The 10,956-nt window shown below is 39.2% G+C and overlaps 2 protein-coding genes across 2 annotated transcripts; both read left to right on the top strand.

The window, feature by feature from the left end:
* The first annotated feature begins 370 nt into the window (after positions 1 to 370).
* LOC106324223 lies at positions 371 to 5,286 on the top strand. The gene is made up of 4 exons (XM_013762230.1): positions 371 to 2,512; positions 2,690 to 2,839; positions 3,774 to 4,912; positions 5,004 to 5,286. The coding sequence occupies exons 1-4, from the start codon at positions 932 to 934 to the stop codon at positions 5,284 to 5,286; spliced, it is 3,153 nt and encodes a 1,050-aa protein (XP_013617684.1). The 5' UTR covers positions 371 to 931.
* Positions 5,287 to 6,063: 777 nt separating this feature from the next.
* Positions 6,064 to 6,630, top strand: LOC106324222. Its single transcript, XM_013762229.1, has one exon. It carries the CDS (start codon positions 6,064 to 6,066, stop codon positions 6,628 to 6,630), a length of 567 nt encoding a protein of 188 aa, XP_013617683.1.
* Positions 6,631 to 10,956: the final 4,326 nt, after the last annotated feature.

The following is a 10,956-nucleotide window of genomic DNA, read 5'->3' as shown; positions in this document are numbered from 1 at the left end:
GAAGAAACCGACTGTACAAGGTCATTCTGGAGGCTGAGAACACTAAGTGCTTGCAAGTGATAACGTCGAATGAATCAAACAAGTGGCACGCGAGGCTGGACCATATTTACTTCGACAACATAAAGCTGATGGTTGACAAGGAGCTTGTCCCAGGAATACCGAAGATATCAATCACAAAGAGTATGTGTGTTTCATGTTTGCTTGGCAAGCAAACAAGAAGACCTTTTCCCCAATCAACAAAGTTCCGAGCCACACAGAGACTTGAGCTACTCCACGGAGATCTTTGTGGTCCAATCAACCCTCCAACGATCGGTCAAAACAGATACGTATTTGTGATAATTGACGATCACTCTCGCTACATGTGGACGATGTTATTGAAAGAGAAGAGTGAAGCTTTTGGAAAGTTCAAGAAGTTTAAAACATCGATAGAACAAGAAACAGGCATCTCCATCAAGACTCTCCGAACGGATAGAGGAGGAGAGTTTACGTCGCATGAGTTCAACGGTTTCTGCGAAGAAAATGGGATTCAGTGACATTTGACAGCGCCGTACTCTCCCCAACAAAACGGAGTAGTTGAGGGGCGTAACAGGACGATACTGGAGATGACAAGGAATATCTTGAAGCACATGGGAGTTCCTAATTACATTTGGGGAGAAGTTGTGAGACATGCTACTTATCTCATCAACCGCTCTGCGACGAGAACTCTGATTTCTAAAACTCCATACGAGATGTTTCGAGGAAGTAAACCAAACATCTCACACGTGAAGGTCTTTGGTTGCATTGGGTACGCGAGAATAGAAGCTCCACACAAGAAGAAGTTGGATGATAGGTACGAGCCTTGGTGCATCTCGGAACCGAACCTTGTACTAAGGCTTATCGCCTACTCGACCCATCGAGCAGAAGAATCACCGTCAGTCAAGATGTAGTGTTTATGGAAGAAGAAGGTTGGAAGTGGAACAACTGCGAGAGCAATGTAGGCTCATTCAGTATTAATCTTGGGGAGTTTGGAAACAGAGGACTTAGAGAAGTCGAGTTTGACGTGGAGTTTAAGGAAGATGGTAGTGCTGTTATTACAAAGAAAGCTGAGGAGGAACTAGACAAGAGCGATGAGATAATTGATAAGGATGTTGTGGAGATCTCTGATGATGAAGATGAGCTGCAGGAGGAACCACAGCTCAGACTATCAACAAGAACCAAGACAATGCCGGAGTATCTGTCTAATTATATCCTCTTGGCCGAAACAGATTGTGAGTGGCTTCTGATGTCAATAGATGAGGAGCCATGGAATTTTTCAGAAGCTAAAAGTATGACGGTGTGGGTGAAAGCGTGTGAAGATGAGATAACTTCTATTGAGAAGAATCACACCTGGATTCTTGTTGATCTACCTGCAGGAGCTAAAGCCATTGGACTAAAATGGGTGTTCAAAATAAAGCGTAATCCAGATGGAAGTGTGAACAAGTACAAGGCGAGACTCGTAGCAAAGGGCTATGTGCAGAGACATGGGATAGATTACGACGAAGTCTTCGCACCTGTTGCAAGAATAGAAACAATTTGTCTCATCATTTCTTTGGCAGCTTCTCATGGCTGGGAAGTACATCACCTTGATGTAAATACCATATTTCTCCACGGCGATCTTAAAGAGGAAGTTTATGTGAAGCAACCAGAGGGTTTTGAAGTCAAAGGAAGTGAGGAAAAGGTTTATAAGCTCTCTAAGGCACTTTACGGCCTAAAGCAAGCTCCTAGAGCCTTGAACTATAAGCTGAACAAGATACTGAGAGAGCTGATGTTCACACGATGTTCCAAGGAACCCTCACTATACGAGAGGAAGCGAAATGATGATATTCTTGTTGTGGCTGTCTACGTAGATGACCTACTTGTGATGGGTTCAGATTTGAGGATGATAAATGAGTTTAAGGAGGAGATGGCTGCAAAGTTCGAAATGAGTGATTTGGGTAGACTCACATACTACTCGGGTATTAAAGTACTACAACACGCAGGTGGTATCACGTTGAGACAGGAAAGGTATGCATCAAGAATCCTTGTCGAGACGGGTATGGATGCTTGCAACTCTGTTTCTGTGCCGATGGATATGAACTTGAGACTGTCAAAAGCAGTAGAGGAGCGAGGTGTTGATGAGAAGAAATACAGGAGGAGTATTGGGTGCTTACGATACTCGGTCCACACGCGTCCTGACCTATCGTACAGCATTGGAGTTCTGAGCCGATACATGCTCGACCCCAAGGAATCACACGATGCGGAGCTGAAACAGGTTCTGGGGTATTTACGCGGCTCTCTCTCCTATGGTCTTACTTACAAGCGTGCAAACACAGTAAGAATGTTAGGATACAGTGATAGCTCTCTTAACGTAGATGCCGACGATGGAAAGAGTATTACAAGACACATATTCTATCTCAATGAGAGTCCTATCACTTGGTGCTCTCAAAAGAAAGAAACTGTTGCATTATCTTCCTGTGAGGCTGAGTTTATGGCGGCTACTGAGGCAGCAAAGCAGGCGATATAGCTTCAAGAGCTCCTAAGTGAGATCACCGGAGGAAAGTGTGAACGAGTGACCATTCGAGTGGAGAACAAGTCTGCAATCTCACTGACCAAGAACCCTGTCTTTCATGGTCGGTCCAAACACATTCATAAGAGGTACCATTTCATAAGGGAGTCTGTCGCGAATGGACAGTTGGAGGTCGAACATGTCTCGGGAAGCAAACAGAAGGCAGACATTTTGACAAAAGGACTTGGGAGGATTAAGTCCAATGAGATGAGAGAGCTTATTGGTGTTCAAGATGCAGCACAAGTTAACTTCAAGCTTAAGGAGGAGAATGTTGGAGTAAGCTTGAAGCTATTGAGACAAGAATGATGACGTGAGAAGCAAGCTAAAGACAATCCTAATCCGGTTGTTGAGAAGATAAGGATAGAGATGTGTTGGGAGTTATCTATAAGCATATCATATCTTTGTATTCGGTTAGGATCTATGTTTAGCTATTTATAAGGATCCATCGAGTGATGATAGGATCTTGTATGAGTTTGAGATTCAAGGTTTTGAGTGAGTTTTCCCTTGAGAGATTTATATAAGAGAGTTATTCTTATACTTCATTCTTATACACATTTACATAGTTTCAATAACCCCTATTTACGTGGAATAATCGGGGCTTCAACAAAAAGCGCAAACATCAATCATTTAGCTCTTGGGTTCGTTCTAGAACACCATCTTTTGGATGCTTAATTGAAACTCGGGTTCAAGAAAGCAACTGTCATAATATCATTACTGCAACTCTACCTGGGTGGCAGTATATTCACAACTACGATCATCACCGTCTAGGGAAAATCTGGGTGGTATGGTAAGATAATGTCAATGTTACAATCCTCTACAAAAGTTCTCAGAACATCACGGTTTGGGTAAGCAGTTCCTCTGCTCCTGTACATATGCTTCTAACTTTCAAAATGAGAGACGACACCTCCGGTTGGATCTTATAAATATTGGCTCTCAGTATGCCTCTCCTGGGGTGCCTTAGATCATCATGGGCGACTTCAATGAGACACTCTCATCCTCGGAACATTCCATAGGCGTGGACCCTCGGAACCAGAGTGGTATGCGAGACTTCCAGGCTGCGGTTTCAACATGCAATCTCACAGACCTGGCGTCCTTGGGCTCTGAATTCACATGGATGAACAGTCGACCAGAAAATCCTATTGCAAAAAAAATTGATTGAGTTCTGGTTAACGATGCCTGGATTTCACAATACTCGCAATCGTATGCTCAGTTTGAAGCATCTGGTGTCTCAGACCATTCACGCTGCAGAATCCTTCTAGAGACGCCGGCTCTAGGGAAGAAACGACCTTTTAAATTCTTCAACTTCCTGGCTAACCATCCTGACTTCACCACAATTGTAGCGGAATCTTGGAACTCCGCTGAACCCCTATACCACTCGCGTTCTGCTCTGTACCTATTCCATCGTAAGCTGAAGCAGTTGAAACCAGCTATCAGGCTACTAAACAAATCACGGTTTGGCAACATACCTCTTCGAGCAAAGGAGGCATTTCAAAATCTTTGTGATATGCAAGAGCAAGCTCTCGCAACGCCGAACACTGCCTCTTTTAACAGTGTCTCAGAAGCAATGGACACATGGAATCATTGGGCAAGCATTGAAGAGCGTTTCTACATGCAGAAGTCTCGCATAACCTGGCTCATGTACGGTGATCAGAACACTACTTTTTTCCACAAGATAGTGCAAACCCGTACATCTTTCAATGCCATCAGAAAGCTGGTCTTACAAAATGGAGATATCATCACAGACCCTACTGCAATCAAGCAAGCAGCAGCAAGCTACTTTGCACAATTTATAGGCCCGACTGAAAGTCCTGCACCTAATGAGGCTCTCATTGACCTGCCGGACCTTCTGGACTTCTGCTGTCCTGATCGTACTGCTGCTCTGCTGGTGCACCCCGTATCAGAGGTAGAGATTAAAAATGTCATATTCTCTATGCCATCCAATAAAGCTCCAGGGCCTGATGGATATCCCGTAGAGTTCTACCGTGCAGCTTGGCCCATCATCAGCCGGGACTTTACCATCGCTGTCCAGTCGTTCTTTATGTACGGTTTCCTCCCTAAGGGGGTTAATGCCACTACCCTGGCACTCATCCCTAAGGTTCAAGGTGCAGAAACTCTAAAAGATTTCTGGCCTATATCTTGTTGCAACATCCTTGGACCAAACCAGTGTGCATTCATCAAGGGTCGTCTTCTACTTGAAAACGTCCTACTTGCTACTGAGCTAGTCAAGAACTATCATAAGAACTCTATTGGTCCTTGCAGTGTTCTGAAACTTGATATCTCCAAAGCTTTCGACTCAGTAAAGTGGTCTCTTATCTTAGACACCCTGCGAGCAATGAATATCCCAGATCAGTTCGTGCATTGGATCCATATTTGCCTGTCGACTGCTGCTTTCTCTGTTTCGGTCAATGGAGAACTTGAAGGGTTTTTTTTCGAGCACCAGGGGTTTAAGACAGGGATTTGCTCTCTCCCCATATCTCTTTCTCATCGCTATAAATGTTCTGTCTTGTCTACTAAATAAAGCAGCATTGGCAGGAAAGATTGGCTTCCACCCTACTTGTTTCGAGGTAAACCTCACACACTTAAGCCTCGCTGATGACATTATGATCTTCACCAATGGAGACCCAGCATCACTCCGTGGTATCTTCGCCACACTGGATGAGTTTGCAGCGACTTCGGGTCTCATAATAAACCCTGCAAAGTCATCCATCTTCATGGCAGGGTGAATCACTCAAGATTTTCAACTAGAGGTAAACCAACTGGACATACCAGTAGACACTCTCCCAGTTTGATATCTTGGTCTTCCCCTTACTACAAAATCATTGTCTCGAGCAGACTACGAGCCTCTCATCGACAAGATCTAGTCACGTTTTCTTTCTTGGTCTAGCCGTGCACTATCTTATGTGGGTCATCTACAGCTTATTAATTCAGTCATTGTCAGCATAACCAACTATTGGTGTTCTGTTTTTCGCTTACCGAAACGCTGCCTTGAAACCATCGAAAGTATGTGTAGTGCCTTCCTCTGGTCAGGCTCTCCACACACGAACACGAAGGCTAAGGTTGCTTGGCTGGATATATGCAAACCAAAACAGGAGGGCGGCTTAGGCATCAGACGTATGGTAGACTCCTCACGTGTCTTTGCTCTTAGCCTCATCTGGCGTTTGCTCACAAACTCAGGCTAGTTGTGGGTTGCCTGGAAAAAACACAATCTGCTTCGTCATCGATGCTTATGGGATGTAAACGACACTGGCTCTGGCTCGTGGATCTGGCGCAAGCTCCTTAAGCTTCGTCAACAGGCTGCCTTCTCTCTGTGTTCTGAGATCGGTAATGGTAGGCACACTCTATTCTGGTTTGATAATTGGCTTGACATGGGAAGTCTACTTGATGTTGCAGGTGACTCTGGCACTCAGCTCCTCGGTATCCCTCGCTACGTAATTGTCGCTGAAGCAGCCACGTCTGGACAATAGAGCATTCGACGATGTCGCAGCTATCACCTATGGGAGATGATAGCTCGCATCCACGATGTTCCAGCTGCGGTAGTGGATGCAGAACGCGACAAACTGCTATGGCGACACGGGGAGAATGACTACAAAGCATGGTTGTCCACATCGAGGACATGGGACCAAGTGCGAGAGAGAAGTCCCACAGTGGCATGGAGTGAGTTGGTTTGGTTTCCACAAGCTATACCTCGCTTCTCTTTCATTGCATGGCTTGCTGTTCGCAACCGTCTCTCTACAGGTGATTGCACTCAAGCTTGGGGTGAGCACCAATACTGTCGCCTCTGTGGTGAGCCACAGGAACCGCGAGACCACATCTTCTTCGGTTGTGCCTATACGTATACAGTCTGGACAGAGACGATAGGATCACTGCTTCCGAGACCAACCCCAGACTGGAACATCACCATCACAATGCTCCTCTCTACGCGTCGAACAGCCACTGTCACTTGTTTTCTTCGTCTCTCGTTCCAAGCCGTGATACACAGTGTTTGGTGTGAACGGAACAGACGCAAACACAACAATGGTTTCCATACAGCACCAGAACTCATTAAGAAGATTGACAAGATTATCTGAAACAGAGTGTCCTCCTTGCGTCACAAAAATGTTGCTTTCTATGGTAGCATGATGATCGAGTGGATGGGAAGAACAACATAAGTTTTTACTTTTCTCTCTAGTATACCATTCTAGCTCTACAAATGTTTCCAAACTCTATCGTGCTGTAAACATTTTTTTCTTTTGTTGATAAATAAATTTAACATTTCAACAAAAAAAAAATATATTGTTGATGGGCACGGACCAGTATCCTAAAGTTTTGGAATGTTTATCTTTAGACAAGGACAGTGGATCCGTAAACCATCCGGTTCTATTTCCTGGATCCAAATAACCTATAGTGATCTAGGGGATGTTTGGTTGAAATTTAACTTACAATTTGTACTATAAGTTTAGTGTGTATAATTTTTTTTATTGTTATATATGTATATGCTGTAACTGTAAAAACTTAATGAAAAATAAAGATAGTAGACATATATTCTTACAGAAATATATTTTTCCTACAGCATAAAATATTACTTTAGGAAATAGAGGTTTACAACCATTTTTAATTTTTTTTGTTGTATTTTTAGAAATTGACTTAAAGCATGATTAATCATTTAAAATGTTGTAAATAAAAATTAAAGTTAAAAAATAATTTATATAGTCTAACCAATCACCCCGTTATCTCGAATAACCATTCCAATCCGCAAACAATAGCTAAAAATAATTATTTTTAATATTAAAATAAAAGAAAGTATCCTATCATTATTTTAAAAAAAAACTCTAACTTATTTTAACATTTTTGGGACATATTTAGTTTGGAAATTCTAAAACACTCCCTAGATTTCTAATAACCAAGTATATTTGGATCCTCGAAAATATCTAAAATTATTTAAATTAACGATGTATAACATTAAAATAAAAAAATTATCAAATCATTATTTGAAAAAATCATAACTGATTTAACCATTGTGGGACATAATTAGTTTGGACATTCTAAAAACTCTATTTAAAAAAAAAATAACTATTTTATCTAGATATCATATTTTTTCGTCAGAAAGAGAAAAATCTGATGGAGTAGAAGTGTGATAGTGCAAGGATAATGTGAAATTCCTAGAATTCCAGCAAATCAAGAACAAATTAATTTAATGGTTAATACCTTAGGATTAATTAATAGAAAATTTTGAAGTTAAATGATCTGGTCTGAGTTTCATTCTAAAAAGATGTATGAACTTATAGATCCAGAATCTTCTAATCACTATAATAAAATTATCAATATGCCCAAAGGAAAGGAAAGAAGATAATCTCTGTACCAAAGCTCTTATCAAAAATCAAATTCATGGTGTTTGAAAGAACAACGTTCTTATTTATAACTATGTACTAAAATATAGTGGCGACTGGCGAGCATAGACCAGAATCTTGGAATTTCAGAATGTTTATCTCTAGATATGGAAAAAACAAATAAGGCATTAGTTCATTCATGCCAACTCACGCTTCAGTTAAAAAACTAATCTAATTTTCTCCAAATCATTCGATTTCTAACTGATAAATGTTTTAGAATTTTTTCCAAAAATAAGTTTTAGAAAATGCATTCAAAACTAAATGAGTAAATGTTTAAAATTTTGAAGTGTAGTTTTTGCGCTTTTTCAAAATTCAACTCTATAAAAAAAATTCACCTCTATAACGTTTCTTATTTAAATATTAAATTCAGTTATATATATAAAAACTAGAGGATTCATAACCAGTATTTTCTAAAATCTGTCAATATCTCAAAATATTAATTTTCATCTTAAAGTAAAGGAATTATATGAATTTTGGGTCGACAGCTTTTATAATTTTTGGTCAAGGGTCGATAGCTTAACATAGAGACTACTTTACTTCTCTCCAACCCGTGTATCAGCTTTATAATTTGACTGGAGATGTCACCGATCTCTCTTATTTCCCACTGGTCAAATGTGTGTACGTGGGATGAAAAATACTCCTGAGCAGGTGGGGGAGCAGGTTGGGTTTCTTTTGGGTTGCCCACTAACTTGTATATATCTTTCAACTTATTTGTCTTTATTGTTTTCAATGGGTGTTGATGCATGCATTTAAGCTATATAACCGTCTATCGTTAACAATAACATGCCACGTCTGCTTAATACTTACCACTATTGATAGATTAGGTTTTAACCCAATTATCTAATTACAAGTGCACAGTGAAGTACGCAATAGTAATATGAGATAAAATCCACGTAGAATAGCAAACAAGTTATTAGCTAAAGCGCTAAAATAAATTTTATTTGTTTGATTTTCAGTTTCTTAATTCAAATACATCAAGAAATTCCTTAATGAGAATTTAACCCAACTAAGAGACTATTCGCTCATGATCAATGAATAACAACAAAATCCAACGACAGAAGACATAATAAAATGGTATTAAATGAGAAAGAGATAAGAAAAACTTCTCCAATATAGTAGAAAGAAATATCCATCCAAAAGTCTACAAAATGACTGAAGTGTTACAAATCTCTCACAATCTCTCTCAGTATGCTCTCTAGCTGTCAAGAACAATAACTAGTTGAAAGATACAAAATAAACTCGGGTTTTTAGGTTCTTAGGTCTTCAAATTTATTTGCAAATATGGAAAGTTGCTCCATTTTGTCACCGATTGATCGATCTCTTATATATGGATTGATCGATCCTTGACATAACTCGATCAATCCCCTATTAAAAGGATCGGTCAATGGCCTGTCAAACTGACGGCAGTTGAATTACGATCGATCTTTGACACTGATCGATGGATCTATCGGGAATGTCCTAAAATCATTTGTACTTGCTCTTGGCAAAGTCGTAACGTCGAGATGCGGCCGTCATATAATACTTGGTGGTTATAATGTTTTGCTAGAAACCGCTTATAATCTATGAATTGAGAATTCATTACTAATATTATATGATTCTATAGGGTCACACACCTAAACGAATTGGATTATAAATATTTTAGGGTTTATATTTATGTTATATATATAATATATAATTTACATAGAATAAATACATATGCGATATGTAAGGTAACTTATATATGCATGTATGCAATAGTTATTGCACATGGGCTAGCTAATACAAATGGGCTTAGTCCATAATTCTAATGTAATTAGAATTAGGTTTCATGCACGTTATATAAGGTCATACAGTTGACGTTTTGTGCGATATACAAAAACACACAAAAATAAACGTGACGGCTAAAACCCTAAAAAGACAAAAAGAGTTTGTCAAGGCTTTGAGATTTGATCTCAACGGTACTAGCATCCCGTATCGATCCAGTTCGTGTGCGTGTGGATACCGGTAGAGGCACAACGTTTGGAGTGCTCGAAATCTCGACTTGGTTTGTTTGTCTTTCCGCTGCAAAACTTCCATGTATATTTGAGACCCTAAGATCTAAGTTTATTTCAGTATTGGCATGAGATTCTAGGCAAATTGAATTCATAGGTTGATTTATAAATTGTTATAAACCGGTATCAATTCCAACAGTGGTATCGGAGCCTACTTGCATAATACTGAAAATAAATTGAGATAGCTTCAATGTGTTTATAGAGATATACACGTTCGTTGTTAGTTTGTTTATGAACAAAAGAAATTATGTTTGATATGATATATCCAGCTAATTCAATTAACCAGTTGCAAGTGATTTAAGAATATCTAGATATACGCGTTGTCATGTGATGATTATGTATGTTGTTTACACATGGTTTATGCATACATATATAATTTAAAGAAAGCACTCGTGTTATTGTAATACTTGTTAAATTTATTTTAGATAAAGTAATATGTATCATGGAATCATGTGATTGTGTGATCGTCACCGAGAATTGGTTTCTGAAACCAATTTTTCAAACAACATGCGCACGTCAAAGATATTGTTTCTTTATAATTGATTTCAGAAGTCAATGTGTGTTATTGTAACCTAGTTGGTCAGATTCTGTAACATTTTAAACCGGTTAAACCAGTTCTCTGGTTTATTTGGTTAGCTTGAACGATTTGATTCGATCGTTTCTGTCCCTATGATTTAGAATTCTAATTTGATTAGATTCCAAAATTAATATAATTATTCATAATCCAATTAAAGTACATATAAGATATGTATTAATTATATTTATCTTTTATATTCCATATAAAATTTTAAATATAAAGTGAAATTGGATAAAATTAATTCCTCAATTAATTTCAAGTATTTTTGATGTCTACCCAATTTTATCAACCATCAAGGCTTGTTTCGTTGTAAGATGGGCTTCCCAAAGTAAGGTGTCTGCAATTACATGAGTGAAGTGGATGATAACGGTTACCATGTGAAACAAGATTGGTTTACTTGACTAGGCTATCAAAACGGTT

The sequence above is a fragment of the Brassica oleracea genome, chromosome C2 (assembly GCF_000695525.1).
Source record: "Brassica oleracea var. oleracea cultivar TO1000 chromosome C2, BOL, whole genome shotgun sequence".
Taxonomy (NCBI): domain Eukaryota; kingdom Viridiplantae; phylum Streptophyta; class Magnoliopsida; order Brassicales; family Brassicaceae; genus Brassica; species Brassica oleracea.
Note: the sequence above shows the minus strand (reverse complement) of the source record. Positions and strands in the feature narration are given on the sequence as shown.

Coding starts and splice junctions, on each gene's coding strand:
- LOC106324222 (XM_013762229.1), top strand. CDS start 6,064: ATGATAGCTCGCATCCACGATGTTCCAGCTGCGGTAGTGGATGCAGAA.
- LOC106324223 (XM_013762230.1), top strand. CDS start 932: ATGGAAGAAGAAGGTTGGAAGTGGAACAACTGCGAGAGCAATGTAGGC. Junction 2,513..2,689: donor CTACTGAGGCAGCAAAGCAG/GCGATATAGCTT, acceptor GCGAATGGACAG/TTGGAGGTCGAACATGTCTC. Junction 4,913..5,003: donor GCAATGAATATCCCAGATCA/GTTCGTGCATTG, acceptor TTCGAGCACCAG/GGGTTTAAGACAGGGATTTG.